Source organism: Oryzias melastigma, linkage group LG9 (genome assembly GCF_002922805.2).
Source record: "Oryzias melastigma strain HK-1 linkage group LG9, ASM292280v2, whole genome shotgun sequence".
Lineage (NCBI taxonomy): Eukaryota > Metazoa > Chordata > Actinopteri > Beloniformes > Adrianichthyidae > Oryzias > Oryzias melastigma.
In genome coordinates, this window is record NC_050520.1 from 13,192,250 (window position 1) to 13,210,145 (window position 17,896).

Genomic DNA, 17,896 nt, shown 5'->3' on the forward strand with positions numbered 1-17,896 from the left:
TCATGTTCTGCAAACCAGCAATGGTGGAAGTTTACATCATTATCATTGGTTTCAACTAATAGTTTTTTCATCAGTGTGTAACAAGGTTCTCCTTAAAAAAGTTTATGGAAACTCAATAACAAGTATATTTAAATTGACGTCCAAAATATTTGACAACATGTTCAACAAGTTTGTGTGTAACGTAGATGGTAGCTCCTTAAACTAGATTATGAAACGTTTTTGGACAGGCATCGAGCAGTGAATTTGGCGGTTGCCGTGTGATCTGCTGTTAGCTGGTAGAACCTGGCATCAAAACCAAGCATGATGAAGCTGCTTTTAGCTTCTGTACATGGGATGGAATGAGCTGAAGTGAAATACATTTTATCCAGATTTAAACTCCAACTAACTTGGGGCTCCTGTTTGACGAGCGTCACCGCCTACTCATACTGCTGTCTTTCTGTTTTATTTCTCTTTACTTCTCCTTTCTCTCACTTCATCGATTGAAATGGTTTTATTGCAGCAATTTAAATGTCTTTTTTGCATGAGAGTCCTGTTTGATCTAGATCAGGGGTGTCAAACTCAATCGCACAAAGACCCAAATTTCCAAAACACAATTTAGGTCGCGGGTCGGACAGGATAAAAATATATAGCATTAAATGCGATAATGATAGTGTGAATAAGGTGAAGTCAGCTGCTGAAGCTGACAGCTGAAGATCATAGTGCTGATAGCTGAAGATCATAGTGCTGATAGCTGAAAATGCTAGTGCTGACAGCGGAACATCATAGTGCTGATAGCTGAAGATCATAGTGCTGATAGCTGAAGATGCTACTGTTGATAGCTGAAGATCCCAGTGTTGATAGCTGAAGATGCTAGTGCTGATAGCTGAACATCATAGTGCTGATAGCTGAAGATCCTAGTGCTGATAGCTGAACATCATAGTGCTTATAGCTGAAGATGCTAGTGTTGATAGCTGAAGATGCTAGTGCTGAAAGCTGAAGATGCTGGTGCTGATAGCTGAAGATGCTAGTGTTGATAGCTGAAGAAGCTAGTGCTGATAGCTGAAGATGCTAGTGCTGATAGCTGAATATGCTAGTGCTGATAGCTGAAGAAGCTAGTGCTGATAGCTGAAGATGCTAGTGCTGATAGCTGAAGAAGCTAGTGCTGATAGCTGAAGATGCTAGTGCTGATAGCTGAAGATGCTAGTGCTGATAGCTGAAGATCCTAGTGCTGATAGCTGAAGATGCTAGTACTGATAGCTGAAGATGCTAGAGCTGATAGCTGAAGATCCTAGTGCTGAAAGCTGAAGATGCTAGTACTGATAGCTGAAGATGCTAGTGCTGATAGCTGAAGATCCTAGTGCTGAAAGCTGAAGATGCTGAAATTGATAGCTAAAAACGCTGAAACTGATATCCAGCTAAAACATTAGCTAAATGCCAAATTAGCCTAAAAAACTAAAACTAAAACCTAGGTTAGCCAAAACAGCTGAAGAAATAGTTAAACGGTAAAATAGCATGAAGACTAAATTAGCCAAAAAAGCTAGCATGTAGCTGAAATATTAGCTAAAGTTCAAAATAGCCTATAAAATCTTAGTAAATGCCAAAATAGTCCAAAAAGCTATCAAAATGCCAATTTTTAAAACTTTAAAACCATAACATAATTATGAATAATAAAAAGGCAGGAATATTATTCCAGAATAATTCAATTTGAACCTTAAATAACTTTCAATATTTTACTTTCCATCAAATATATTTTGTCAAAATTATACAAGTTAGAATTGAGCGTAAGATTACATTGGGTCATTAATAACAATAAAATAAGATGATCTGGAGGGCCGGATACATTTACCCGGGGGCCGGATAGATTTCGGCCCCCCGGACCTTGACTTTGACACGTATGATCTAGCCGCTTCACAAACAATTTAAAAAATCCTTAAAAAAACATCTGTCTCATTGAATGTGTTTACAAAGTTAAAATAATTTTCTAAAATGTACTTGTCAGTCAGTCTGTTTGTAATTAAGAGTGAAGCTCGTCTCTGTCTGATTAGCACTCATCAGTCGGCCCCCCGCAGCCAGGAGCTCTTCTTCTTCTCCTTCCCGTCTGTCCAATTAGCATTCAGCCTGATTAACATGCAGCCTGCGTCTCCCCACCTCGTATCCCTCCGCTGCCACCAGGAGGGGGCTTCACATATCGCTACACCTCCTAATTGTCCTCGAGCAGCAGGAAGAAAAACAGTCTGGGTCCTTCTTTCTGTCTTTTCTGCTCTGACATTAGGCGTCACTTCGTATGCATCAGTGATGAAATCTGCCTCCATCTTCCTCCCTCTGCATTTCTATTCCTCGTCAGCAGCATCCTTCACTGCCACTCTTCACGCGCACGCTCACTGTTTTTCACCATTCTCTTGCCTTTTCCCTCCTTTCTCTAACATCCAGCCATCTGGTGTTTTTAATGAATTTATTTTTGTTTATGTCCCCTTCTATCCTCCACCTTTCCTCCGCTGAGAGCCTGAGCTGTCACTCAGTCTGAACATTTTTCTGCTGCGCTCACTCCCTTCAGTTATGATGGAAAGCCTGTTTCTGTGGAAAGCTGACAGTGCAGACCGCTTCACAAAATCATCTGTCATCTTTGTGGCCATTTTTTTTAGATTCTGCAAAATACAAGTCTCGTCGGTGAGTGTCTGGATAAACAAAGAGAAAAAGAATGAAACAGATAAAAGCCTAGATGAAATCAGCAAAAAGAAACTGTTTATGCATTTAAATAAAGATGATGTGAGCATTAATGAGCTAAAAAATCTCATATTTAGGAAATCTTAAAGACCCACTTCAATAAAAACTGTGTTTTTGGGGTTCTTGTAGCTTGCATGTCCTCAGGGCATGTATAAAAAACAATTCAGATTAAAGCTGTTTCTGAGCATATCTTTATTAAAATTGTTGCAAATCAGGAGCAGACTGTACGACTGGATGGCTCCAATTTTCCACAAAAACAGCAACACAGCTGCAGCTAAATAATGAACTAAATACTGCAGAACTAAATAATATCAGGAATGTTTTTTGGCTAATTTAGACTATCTCTCAGTTTTTAGGCTATTTTGAAGCTTAGCTGTTTTTTCAGCAACATACTAGCTGTTTTGGCAATTTTTTTAGGCTAATTTGGCATTTAGCTAATATTTTAGCTGGCTATCAGCTTCAGCGTATTCAGCTATTAACTTCAGCATTCAGCAAAAATTTGTAAAATCCAAGGTAAGATGATCAGAGTGGAACTTTAAATAAACATCAATACAACAAACATCTAACAGACTGTCTGTAAATGTAACCAAACAGCATTTCATCTTCCTGACTGTAAAACACGGTAGTGGGAGAGTGAGGATATGGGTTTGTTCTGCAAGCACAATTTACCGCTTTTTCGTAAAGGATCAAACATTTCTCATGACCTCATCCAGTGCCTAAAATTACCATGGTAACCACAGTAATCACAGCTGAAATGTTTTCTTAGAGTCATAAAATATTGTACATGTTTATGTTACTGAGACATAAATAAACTCTGCTGTAGCGATGAGCTCTGACCTTTAGGGGCGGCGTTTATCTTCAGGAGTCACAATGACGCAAAGTAGCAGTTTTACATAAAGGTGTCTTTAGGGATTAAAACACCAGAGATGCTCTCTGATCAATCTGATTTGGAGACTTCAAAAGTGATACAACATTATTGCATTGCTTAAAAGAATTATGAAAAAATATAAAAAATTCTCTGAAGATTTATTCAATTAGTTTATTATTGCTATTTTCTATTTCAGTCAGACTTTTTAAACCCGGCACTAATAAATGCACTAACATTTGAATGAAAAAGAGCTGGGATTACATAAGGAGCAAAAACATCAACACTCGCCTCACATAGAAACACAGCTGGAGACAGAGGGAGGAAAATTCACCAAACATAAATCTGGCGTGTTGATGTTTCTGCGACTTCCTGTGTTGATGCTCACAGCTTTGCCTCTTTGCTCACAGCAGCTGCTGTCTTCCTCCTTTAGAGTGACACACGGTTCGTGACAGGAATGATGAACGCAGCTGCAAGACGACAGATATCTTTCTGCGTGAGCAGGACCATGAAACAAGCATTAGCATTAAAAGTGGCGGTCGGACTCTTCGGCAGACACGGCCTTAAGCAAACTCCTCTGAGCTGAAGACGTCACACTCACAAAATAAACTGCTAACAAGAAGAGAAATGGATTGAAGTGCTGAAGAAGATGCTGCTCATCTCAGTCTGAATTCTTTTGCAGACAAACATTAGTCCAGCAGAGCGGAAATGTGTGACTTTAAAACTGTCAATCAAATAGAATCATGGCTTGACTGAATTGTTACATCCCTAGGGCGATATGACGATACATATCATATGGACCACTCAGAAACGACTGTAATTCAAACTTCTTCATGTTTAAGTGATTGCCACCGGGATGCGGAAGAAGTAATAAATTATACGTTTTTATTTTTGTTTTTTTTTTAAGAGCCGGAAATCTTTTATTTTGAAAATCGACTAGATTCTCTTAATTAGCTTGAGCGCTGAAAGCAGTCTGTAATACAAGACAAGTTTCTTGTGGAACCTTTACTTTGCAAATGGATGGGATGTGAGTGTTTAAGTTTGTAACCACTCTCGACATGACAGACCCCCCCCCACCCCACCCCACCCCGGACCGTGGTAAAATCCTCATGGATTGACTGCTCTGCAGCCACACGAAGGTTGGGGACCACTGATGTAGGCAACAGAAAAGTGTCTATCGTGCCATTTCTATTCTATCCTTTATATCGTTTATAACCTAATTTGATCAATTGCTATGCCAAATATATAATTAAATAGTCTCAGTGTGAACACAAAAATGTACATAAGTGAAAATAATTGCAACATAAAGCTGCTTTAAGTTCTTTGATTCACACTCATGTGAGTTTTAAGTCATAGTTTACGTTACTTAACACAAGTGCAGAAGGATTGATACAGAACAGCTTGAAGTAGTTTCCTGGAGTTGAAACAGAGAAACACTGATGCAGGCAGCCCAAGAAGAAGCACTTTCAGCTAAAGAGGAGTAAGTTTGTGATTTGGCTGCATTTTAATTTCAAGATGTCCGACGAGGAGTAGAAGACAGAAATATGTAAATTATTCTACGAGGCTATTCCTGCGCCGATGCTAACACAACAAACCTTCTAACACTCAAGGAAAGTCCACGAAAATGAACATGAGATTACAAAAAATAAGAGATAAACCAAACTGTGAAACAGGGCTGTAACCAGTATCTGAGCACTCGGATTCTAACGATCTGCTCCTGAAAATTTGAGAATGAATATTCGCAACGTCCAAATCGCTGATTCACGATCTTTATAAATAAAGTAGAGTTTAGTAAAATATCATGTAGTAAAATACTGATTGCTCTGAAAAACAGAATAATCTTGGATTTTAATTTATGAATTAAAACAAAGCCGAATGAGCGGCACTACTGTCACCGGAAGTAAACAAATCTTCAAAATAAAGTGTCGGTGAAGCTTCCTGTTTTCAAAGTAAAACTAGCGAGAGATTTTTTTTAAAATTAAAAATATACTTTATTGTTTTATATCGTGATATAATTTTTTTTCCATATTGCCCAGCACTAACCTGGTTTTCTGCACTACAGGTTAGACTTCACGGTACGCTAGAGCTTGTTTGAAACACGCTACATGCTAGTTGCGTTTGCACACTCACAATAGCAACACATAGAGACACAGACTGATACAGCTAAAACAAACATTACTGTAACTATGCTCTGGGCTCCTACGACTAGCGTTACGGCTCCGATGGGAGCGCCGCGGCCTTTACGTAACTTTAAAAGAGCGAGAGGAAATCCCACTGCAGGCGATCACGTCCGACCTCTGCGATCTGGGCTCTGTGGCGCTGCGAATCCGTTTGTTGGCTTCAAATGTTTTCCAGATGCCACAGCTGAACTACAGTGAAAAAGCGGGAGATCGCTGTACTTCCTAGATAAATGGCGGATTATCGCGTGAACCTACGTGACTTCAGAGTTTGGCAAGGTTAGCAGCAGAGGCTGTTGCTGCAGCCATCCAGTAGCCAATATGAGCCATCTGCTGCAGCTAGACCACTCCCTCATCGCACCTGAACTGTGACACTTGTCATGTGAGCTTAACCTTTAGTAACACGTAAAAAACAAAGTCTGACACAGATATATGTTAGCCCTGTTAGCGTATTTACAAAAACACCACATTTTGTTTGCAGCTCATTACAAAACCATACCAACTGATCCAGAAATAAAGTTGAGATAGGTGATGACTGACTGCTCAACATCACTATGATCAAAATGTTAACATGATGTTCTTGTGTTCATTCCACAAACAAATATTTTAATAGTCGACTAATCACCGATTATTTTTTTTGATGGGTCGACTAATCGGGTCATGTGCAGACTGGATGTAAAGCACACATCTTAACCATCATTAGCTTTTGTCACAATGTGGTGTGACAGGAGTGGCCTGGTTAACATAGGAGGCAGACTTCTTTAAAGTTCAGGAACAAAGTTTTATTCAGCATTGCACAGCTCACACAAGCTCCTTCCCTCTGCCAGCCTCCTTTTACACTGAGCTTCTTCCCTTTTATAGATATCAGCTAATTGGCTGGCCACGCCCAGGAAGGAAGTCACCTTAACCAAACAATAGGAAAAAAAAGAAAGACAAAAGATAGAAATGTCCTGCAAACAATACATTTAAAGTCCTGTAAACAAAACAAACATAAATAAACAAACACCTCAAAACATTCCAAATCAAAAAGTAAGCAAACAATTTAAACCCGTCTCACTTCCTGTGCCCCACCCTTAAACAGGAAGTCACAGGCTTGGCCACCATTTTGTCCTGTGGGCATCAGGAAGATGAGGTGAGAGATCACAAAATCAATAAACAACTTTGAACATGTGCAGTCTGTTTTGATCCTACTTGATATTTTAAAAAGGTGCCAACCATAAGTGCAAAGTAGATGCAACTACTTTGTCACAGCTTTAAACTCCCTAAAAACTAAATATATAACATTACCTGTTATAATGCTAGTGTGAATGCTGTAAGCTGAATTTACCCTCTGAAGATTTGTCCTCATTATCCACCATATGGACCGTTGTGACTAAGTCACTAACATCTGTAGAGCAGGGGCCTGTTTCAAGAAGCAGGTTTTGTTGGAACTCTGAGTTCGTGAACTCCAAATTCGGCAAAACTCTGAGTTTTCGGTTCCAGAAAGAGGGATAACTCAAACCCGGGAAAGTGGGCGAAACCAAGCCCGTTCCAAGAAGCGGGTTAGGATGAACTCAGAATCAATCACTATGGTAACTGAGTCTGTGAACGAAACCTGGTCGGTAGCAGGTTTTCTTCAGGAAACTTAGAGTTCTCTGCGGTCTCCGCCCCTTTTTAAAGTGAAAGATGTTCAAATATGAGTTCTTCATTAACATTTAGAGAACATTCACGTTAGAGACGTCACGTTTTCACCACGTAGAAACCAAAATGACATTCATAGAGGTTCATTCATAGAGGATCACGTGGAGAGGAGGCTGATTAATCCAGAGGAAATGTTATTTACGTCGGTAGAGGATTTGGAGGACACGAGTCGACTGACTGCAGTTTCCCAATTCATTTTTATTTCAGCGATATTATAAATAGTGAGTTTTTCCAGGGACTCGCTATTAAAAAATAAAGTTTTCCTTTCCTTATTTTAAACCCTTAACAATAGGAATCAAGGAATGTCAAACACCGGAGAAGGATGTGGACTTATCCACCGTCCGGTACATGCGTCAGATATTAGCTCAATTGATAGCAACGCTGCCTCCCACCGCGCAGGTAGCGAGTTCGACTCCCGGCTACGGAAAGTTATTTTTACGTTTAAAAAAATTCGGCGAATATTTTTTAAGTCTTGAGTATTAAAATTAAATAAATACTTTTTTAACATATGCCAGGCAGCTACAGTTTCTTTTTAGCTTGCAGTGATATCTGTGTGTGTAGGTGGGGGGTTACGATCACGGAGATTACTTATTAGGTTGGTAACAGATCAAAAGCCACTCCTTACTCAACAAGAGACAAAAAACCTTCCTGACATTATTTATTCATTATTAGAAATGATTCAAATAACTGCAGATATTTTCTCTCTGTTCTACTGCTGCAGCTGTGTTGCTTTTCTTGCAGTAAATGTTCTCCTATAGTCGCATATGCTTGAAGGAACTTATCAATTTCCCTCGCCGGAAGTACGTAACTCAGCTGTTTGTTCCCGTTGCCATGGTGAATCATGCTGTCTTTGCTCCATTGATCAGGGCTTTTTATGGTCGCGACGCTCACACCTGATTCTGGTTCTGACAACTTCAAGTTGATTGAATCAAACATTTTCAGCTGTTCTGGAACCGAAAACCCTGAGTTTGAGAATTTTGAGTCCAGTGACTCTAAGTTCAGGTTCGAACTCTAAATTTGTTGAACCTGCTTCTTGAAACGGGCCCCAGCTGAGGCAGCCGAAGCCCAAACACCAACAATAAATAAATTTAAAAAACCACCAACTGAGATCGATAACAGCACCTTCAGAGCACAGAAACCACAGGAACCAACCTGCAGTCGGTGTGGAAAACCTCACCAACTACAGAAGTAGAGAGTGCAGGATTGGTGAAAGCAGATCTAACTGAAAATGAAACAGAACCAAGTGTAGCCAACAGGAGCACTTTCAAGAGAGCGTCCCATTGCTTATACATTTAGAGGACTAAAAAACTTTAGACAGATGAAGAAGAAACTTTTGACCATTATGTTCTCTGATAACATTGATTTATAGGGGTGTACTAAAACTGAACAGCTGGAGAAAGCTTCAAAGAAGCCACGAAAATCGATTCAAGTTGGTTCTGCCAGCATCTAGGCATTGAAAACATTACAAAAAGACAGACTTAACATGTTCTTTTTTAACAAAATATTTTACTTATGTTTGCAAGCACAGAACATGTTTTTTTCAACATCAGTGACCTGAAGAAATGAAATAACCAACAGTCAGAAATAAAGGGAGACAGTTCCTGTGGCTGAAGGTTCAATGTGGCTCTGGTCCAAAATGTTTTCAGACTCTTGAATAGCTTTTTTTTTTTTTTTCTACCAGCAGATCAATGGACAGCTCAATGCGACGGACAGAAACATCCGATTCACTGGAAAGTTTCACCAGACTGATGCAACTTTTACTTTCCTAAAGTTTGGAGAAAATGTATCTGCTCATCAGTTTGAAGACTTTGGACAAGTAAAAAAAATCAACAAGAATGAAGGGAGTTCCAGCTCAAAGAGTATTTTTTGCTCATAAAGTCTTCTGTCAAAGTAAAATAAGAAAATTCTGCAGCAGGGATTTCACAGAGACGTCAAAATGGTCTTTTATCCTCGTCTGACACCAGTTCAGACCATTCTGACGGCACAGAAAGCTCCAGATCTTTCTCTTTCTCGCCTTTATTCTCATCCTTACTCACTTCAGCAGAACACACAAAAACATAATTTCACGTGTAATCTTTCAGCTTGAACTCGCCTGAGAGGAACGCAACAACAGAGATGTCCCAAGCATAGCTTTCAACTCCTAAATGAGCCTTTGTGCCTTAAAGGCAATAGGCCTGACACGGGGGGGTAGGGTTCGACATGTACACAACAGTGCAGTGAGAAACACGCCGACAGAGCTGACACCAGAGTTTAAGCTGTGAGTCATGTCCATGGACCAAAGACCACAGCACTGCAAGCCTGTCAGGTTACTTCAGTCTTCATGTGTCCAATTGTGTCATTTTTTTTAATTTGGCAGGCAGTTTAAGAGAACATATTTTTATTCTTCATTTTTAGCTATTTGTGAAGATGTTTACTTTTTTCAAGGTTTGCTCTTCTAAATAGAAGTCCAGCAAACCATCAGCTGGCTGAGAAGTTGAACGAGATGCAGGCTGGTGGCTCTCTTATCTGACTGGAGAGGGATCAATATCACCATCCTCTGGCCCTTCCTCCTCACCCTTTACACCAGTGGTCCCCAACCCCCCGGCCCAAGGACCGGGTCCGGTCTGTGGGTCACTTGTTACCCGGCCGCAGACAGAAAATAAATAATGTGTGAAAGCCCCCCCCCCCAATGCAGTGGAAAGCAAGCAGTTTAGAGAAGACAGACACGCCCCCACCTGTGTGCAGCTGACCTGAAATCCAGCTGGATCCCAAAAAAGTTGTTAAATTATTTTTCACAAGCATAAAAAAGAAAGCTTATGAGAAAAAAGGAAAAAGTTGAAAAAAGAGGATAAAAAAGATAAACAGAATTCTAGGAAAAACGTAAAATAGAAAGTAGTGAGAAGTTCTTATTATTGGGGCTGACTGGTGTGACATAAGCCAGGATTTGTTTTGTATTTTATTCAAAAACATGTTGATTAGGTTATTAACTAATTTTATTCTTGTTGTTTTTATAAAATTATAACAAAAACTTTGATTCTATGTTTAAAAAGATGGTGCTAAAACAAAAAGTAATTCCTTCCATTTAAATGTAAACTTATATGCTTCACAGCGCACCCACGTGCAAAACAGTGTTTGTTAAACATTTTTGGGGTTTCCCCAGCAAAATGAATCACATTTTTGCAGACAGAATCTTCTGTTTTTGCAATTTTTTTTGTCTAATGTGTAAATATAACATGGGAAAATGACTAAATAAAGGCAGTGTCACATTGGAGAGGTTCTGCTGATTAAAATGATACCAAATAAGCAGCAGGTAGTCTTTCAAATTGAAATACTGTCGGGTTGCCCTCTCCACGCCCCTGGTTTCCTGCTAACCTGCATCCTATCACCTCATCAGCCTGGAGTTTTCATCTACCCACCATGACCTTCAGTCGCCGTCAGTCCGTCTGCTTCATGTGGTAGAGTATACTGACTCCTACTACGAATTAGGCCACAGTCTATGTGTAGTTTTCGTTGTTCCTCAAGCTCATCATCTCTCCGTTGCATCTCCAGATGTCACCACCATCCACGGCTCCAAGTTAACCGGCCCAGACTCCAGGTCATCGCCATCCACTGCTCCACGCAAACCAGCTCGGACTCCAGAGTACCACCATCCACTGCTCCACACAAACCAGCTCGGACTCCAGAGTACCACCATCCACTGCTCCACACAAACCAGCTCGGACTCCAGAGTACCACCATCCACTGCTCCACGCAAACCAGCTCGGACTCCAGAGTACCACCATCCACTGCTCCACGCAAACCAGCTCGGACTCCAGAGTATCACCATCCAACATACTGCATTAAACTTTTACCTAACTCTTCTCTGTCTCCCGCCTGCTTTTGGGTCCAGGACTCTCACTAACCTAACAAATACAGAAATAAAAAAATTAAAAAAAAAAGAGTTTTAGACCGTAGGGTCCAAAGGGTTAAAAATAAATGTTCTAAATGTAAAAGTTTGCTTGTGATTTCATATTATGATTATTCGCAGATGATAAGCGACTGGCAAATACAGCAACTAAAAAAAAAAAAAGAAAACATTTCCAGATTTGCGATTCATTTGTTAATTTTTTTTAATCGATTCCCGACCCTACTTCTGTCTTTTCTTTGTTTGCATGTTGAATTTTGGTGATTGGAGCTCCGAAAATGCAATTTTTCACCTGGGATAAATGAAGAATTTTGATTCTGGATGGAGAAACTACTACTTGATATGAGAGGAAGGATATTCCAGAACACAGCACCAAAATTTACTGTTAGGTCCAGGAGAAAAAGAACACCAGAATCCACCAGGAGAATGAGTGTAACAGATTTTATGGGACCCTGATCACATTGCCAACAAGTCCTGCAGTTCTCAAACTGCAGTGTGACTCTAAAATGTGCACAAACACATCCACAGCCGAGCTCACGTCATGAACTCTGAACACCAAAACCAACGTACTGCTCAGAACAACAGATTCCTTCATGAATTCTTACCTTCCTCCGTCTCGTGCCAGACGATGCCCTCCAGGTTAACGCTGGTGCCGGGCTGACATGGCCCGATGCAGGGGGGCTCTCCCTCTGACACCCCTGGGACACCTCCATCCTGAGTGTTGGTGCCAACGGACCGCGTCCTCACCGCCAGCTGCTTGGGGCTGGAGATGGGCAGGGCCGGAGGGGAAAAGGACGGGGTCACGGGCAGAGAGGATCCGGGGGCACCGGGGTGGACTGGAGCAGGGGGGGCTGGTACCGTAAACATGGGGTTCACCTAAAAAATTAATAAAAAAGTGTGATTTGACCTGTAGATTAGTCAGTTGAATGACTTATAGATTAATAAACATTACTAACTATTTAAGAACGTAGGCAATCAATAGAATTTTATTTTTTCATTATCAGTGGATTTATGGAATAATAAGTTTCAACATATGAGTAAGATGATCAAAATAATAAAATAAAAAAGAAGTTCACATATAGGTGTCAGATTAAAGACATTGCAGAGATTTAATAAGACTTTAATTTATAAGTTTGAGGTTTTTGAAATGAAATAAAGATTTGATAGAGCATAATATGAAACAGGAAAGTTAGAAGTGAATGAAAAATGGGATTTTGACTGAATGAATTGTTCAAGATAATTGAAAGTTCAGAGGTAGCATTTAATAAAAAACTTTTTCTGTTGGTGCAATAAAAGGTCTGGAACAAAAGAACATTTGAGAATAAAAAAGAGGATCTCAGTGTAACGGTTTTAATTTATTTTATAGACTGAAGTCTCTGACATTTCAATCACTTTTACTCATTCTCTCTTACATGAATTTCTGTCATCAGGTTTCAGTTTCAAAAGCAGAACCAAAGTGTTTCCACTGAAACTTCTCCTCAAATTCCTTTTGTGTTTAAATGGCAACCTTTAAAATGATCCTTGAAATCCTGAGTGGCTGAGATTGCAGAGCTGCTCTCTTCCATGTCACAAACGTCTGCAAAGAGGATTCTGCTTCAGGCTGAAGATGATGAATGTCAGACAGAAACGGAGCAGAGCCTCGCTTCAGACTTCTTAATCACTGGACTGGACAATTTCCCTACATTAGACACGGATAAAACAGAAACCAAAGGTGGTCTAGAGTTTTGAATTCTTCAGCTTTCTTTTCTGAAAGATTTAGTCTTTAAATACATTTTTTTTCATTTTGTCACTTTATAGTCTGATTGATACAGATACATCAAACCACAACTTAAAGATACAAAACCTGGATTCTTTAAATCACAAAACTATTTAAAAACACATTTAATCAAACTTTAAGATATTAGAATCGACAAATACAAATATTTTGATTAAAAAAAGCCGACATTCACAAGTACTTTGAAACATAAAAAGTCACTACTTAAAGACACTGATAAAAATTGTGTTTTTGATGTTTTTATATGTTCTTGTAGCATTTTTCTGTTGATGGATAGAGGATGTATATAAAGAAAATTAAGATGAAAATTGCATTTCTGAGAATTTCTTTATTCAAATTGTTGTGAATCAGAAGCAGATGAAAAAAATGTGTGAAAAAAAATTACTTTTTTTTCACACATTTTGTTTGGTGCTGTTTCAAGAACTCAACCTATAAAATGCTGTATATGTTACTTGTGTAAAGTTATTTGAAGGTAAAACCTAATAAAAAACTTGAGTTGGAAAAAAAAAGATCAAATTTGGGATTTAAGATCATCTATGTTTTTGGTTTCCTCGTCTCAGCAACGGGGAGGGGAAGGGGGCGGTGTTGCTGCACACGAATGATCCCGTCTAAAACTCAGAGGTGAATTTCTAATGAACTCCTGAATATGACACAGGTTTAAATAAAACATCATAATCATAAGTAAAACACCACATGGGAACAAAATACATTCGGAGTGGGTCTTTAAAGTGTTAGTATATCAAGAATAGAAAGAAATACTTGAAATTTAATTTTGAGTTGTAAACAAAAGCTTTTTCCTGAGTTTGAAAACACAGTTTGAATCTGTTTCATTAAAAACTCCCAACGATGTTAAATATTTCAAAGCTAACATCATAATGTTTCACAGAAGGTAATATTTTGGAATCACCAAAACATTTCTTTGTTTTCCTGCAGTTGCAGAGCTGAAACCAACAGATTTTTAAACATAAATGGCGTTTTGTCCTGAAGCTGCACCTCTCAGAGAAACGTCACGTCTGCAGCATTTCCCCATAAACATCAATGATTTATCAGAGCAAGTTTGAGCAGTGGACTGCAGTGATGCTCGGCTAAACTAATATTCACTCCGAGCCAGCATGAACACTAAAGAAATCTGCAGATTTGAGGAGAATGAAATAATAAAATAAGAAAACAGTAAAATTCTGAGACCATGAAGCGCCTTCAGAAAGGCTTAAATCCTTCATCAAACACTGTCTGTACTGATCTTTGACTCACTTCAGATGCTGCATAGTTAGATAGTCTGAAACCACTTCAGATCTATCAGCTTCCAGCAGCATTTTCATAAAAAGCGAAGCTGCAGTTTTGATGTTTCTGAGCTGTGAATGATCCTGACCACCATAACCATGGTTACATGTTATTAAATCCATGTCAGAGCTGCGCTCCATCATCACCGCTCATTAAAGCCTCGATTACAGGAGCTCCGGGAAATCACTGCACTGAGAGCGCAGACATCAGCCGCTCAGACTCAATAACCATTACAGTTTAGATCTGACTGCTTTTCTGAGTGAATTAAAGAAGTAAAAATGAAGTGCAGGCTGTGGATGCCGCGTGTTGAGCTTCTGAGGCCTCTGGCTTCTTTGATACAGCCATCTAAGCCTTCATTTTATGAGAATCAATTCCTCACTGATGTATTTCTCACCGGTATTTCTGGGTTTGATTTGTTTATTCAGGAGTGACGTCTGTCATTCCAGAGCTAGTTAAACTCAAGATCAGCTGCAGCATCAATCGAGCACTTCCTTTGAGGGTATCTGACTAGAATAATGCTAAAATTGTCACATACCTTTACCGGCCACTTTATTAGGCACACCTGTCCAAGCTCATTAACGCAAATGTCTAATCAGCCAATCACATGGCAGAAACTTAATCCAGTTAAGCATGTAGACATGGTCAAGACGATCTGCTGCAGTACAAACCGAGCATCAGAATGGAGAGTAAAGGTGACTGAAGCGACTATGAACGTGCCATGGTTGTTGATGGTCTGAGTATTTCAGAAACTGATGATGTACTGGAATTTTCACCCATAACCATCTCTAGGGTTTACAGAGAATGGACAGAAAAAGGGAAAATGTCCAGTGAGCTGATATCCAATTCTGTGGGTGGGAATGCCTTATTGATGTCAGAGGAGAATGACCAGACTGGTTCCAGCTGATAGAAAGATAACAATTACAAATGGTTACAACCGAGGTCTGTAGAGAAACATCTCTGAACAGACAACACGTCCAACCTGGAGGCAGATGAACTACAGCAGCAGAAGAACACACCAGGTATCACTCCTGTCAGTTAAGAACAGAAAACTGAGACTACAATCCACACAGACTCACCAAAACTGGACATTAGAAGGTTGGAAAACGTTGTCTGGTCTGATGAGTCTCTGTTTCTGCTGCAACATTCAGTTGGTAGGGTCAGAATTTGGTGTCAACAACATGGATCCATCCTGCCTTGGTGGCTGGCATCATTTTAGACTGGTTTCTAGAACAATAAGTTCACTGAACTCTAATGACCTCCACAGTCACCAGATCTCAACCCAATAGATCACCTTTGGGATGTGGAGGAACAGGAGATCGGCATGTGATGCTATCATGTCAACATGGACTACAATCTCTAAGGAGCGTTTCTAGTATCTTATTGAATCTATGCCACCAAGGATTAAGGCAGTTCTGAAGGCACAAAGGGGATCCAGCCCAGTACTCGGAAGGTGGACCTAATAAAGTGGCCGCTGAGTGTACGTTTTAAAACATAGAAACTTCTTCAAATATTTTAGTGAGCCTCAAGTCCTCCAAAACGGGGCAAGTTTTGTGGACAGGAATAAGGCATTTGACCATGTCTCACAGGAATGTCTGAATGGAGGTTCATCTGGGAGTACTCTCTCTGTTGGATCCACAAACGGAGCAGAGGCTTCATTTACTAAGCTGGGAGTAGGTTAAACATAACTGTTTTTAGTCAGATATAGGGGTGTGCCAAAATATCGACATTGCAATATATCGCGATATTTAGTCCTGCGATTGATTCTCTATGGGTTCTCACCAAGAATTGATCTTTAATTTTTGTTTGAAGAGGCTGTAAAATGTTATATTCATCATCCTTTGGTGAGACGTTCCTTTGGAGGTAGATAGGGGGCGCTCGTTACATTCCAAGCCCTAGTCAGATATTCCTGAAATTCATGGACACAAATTTCTTTGTGTGGCTAAATGGTGGATGGATTTGACTTGGGCTGTTTTAGAATCCTGCCTCTCGATTTGATGTTTTTTAGTAACATCAAGCCAAGCTCTTCAGCTCTCTTGAATGTTGTTTGCAGCTGACAGTCAAGTGGTTGCTTGCATTCAGCATCTCCCAGTCTGAAGGCACCGTCCTCAGGCAGGAAAATGTGGAAATGAGTCCCTCCTCACGTGGTGGAGTTCATGAGTCTGAAGGTTCTGCAGAAAGTTGCAGAAATATAGACTTAATACTTTTCACTTTGTGTTCAGGAAAAAGCTAAAGACAAGGTCCATAGTATATGGATGAATCTACATCCTGACCCTCTCCCACATCCACAAGCCTGAAGCTCAGATACAAGCTTCCATCTTTCCCTTTAGAGCTGGGGTGTGAAGGTCAGCCTCGAAGTAAAGCCTCTCCACATCAAGAGAAGAGCTGAGAGGGTTTGGACATCTGGCAAAAATAAAACGATGGATGGATAGCAAAGTCAAAGTTTACAATCTAACTCATGACAGATAAAGCCTCAAATATGACATCAGCCATTCAAACCTGAGTTTAGCTGCAGCAAGTAAAGACCAGCAGAAAAGGGTATTATTTCTACTGCAGACTGTAGCTCCAAATGACACTAAAAAGAAATAGAAATGTTCTTTACTGAAAGTACCGATAATAAAATGAAGTAACATTTCAATTCCAGCAGAACAAGGTAAGTAAAATAAACTATTGTATTCCAGTCTCATATAGACCAGAATTAGGAGGTCAATCTGATTCAAATGAAAACAGTCTCTTTAAATCTACATTTCTACAGCTTCACTTTCTGTTAGAGACAGAGATCAAAGGTTCATACCCAGATCCTCTCAGCCGCTTTGACCGAAGCAAAGGGACATCCAAGAGGTAAAACCACACTGTCACACATTGATGAGCTTAAAAACAATACAGAAATATGTCCAAACCCAAAGGTTTTCCAAACTATTTCACAAGAGCAGTTTCACATTTATAAAAAAAACCTGAGCAATACTTTTCATATACCACAAATTCACATTGGTTGCTTTTTTTGAGGAAAAACACCAAAAAAAAGCTTTAAAGATCCACTCCAATGAAAATATTGTCCTTTGTTTTTTTTTTTAACATGGTCTTGTAGCATTTTTCTGATGAGGGAGGATATATATATATATATATATATATATATATATATAAAGAAAATTAAGTATAAAATTCAATTTCGATAGACGATACACTGAGCCAAAGTCTCCAGGCTCTGCTCCATTCCGATACATCCACAAAAGAATCCAAACAGACCATGTGTGATAGATCCATCCACGGCTTTGTTTACTTTGATTGAACTTATATTTTGGCTTAAAACTGTGCGACTGGAAAGCTTGGATATCGCTCACCATTTTTGTTGGTGGTGTGAGGGAGTGGCAGAACAGGTAGCTGCTGTAAATCAATCAGATTGAAGTCAAGAGCGATACATCATCACCCCCCGCCTCATGCACCTTTTGGTCAAAAGGACTAATATAACCTGTGATCCTAACAGATACGTTTTTTGTGTGCTTTAAGCTTTGAACTTTAACACCTGAGATGTTTCT

The 17,896-nt window shown here is 39.6% G+C and overlaps 1 protein-coding gene across 3 annotated transcripts in view; it reads right to left on the minus strand.

The window, feature by feature from the left end:
* znf608 (zinc finger protein 608) overlaps window positions 1-17,896 on the minus strand; it is an 86,120-nt gene that overhangs the window by 34,011 nt on the left and 34,213 nt on the right. For all 3 annotated transcript variants that reach the window (XM_036213749.1, XM_036213748.1, XM_036213750.1), the window contains exon 2: window positions 11,914-12,184. In XM_036213749.1, the coding sequence (XP_036069642.1) occupies window positions 11,914-12,184 (271 nt within the window). The remainder of the gene's footprint in view (window positions 1-11,913; window positions 12,185-17,896) is intronic.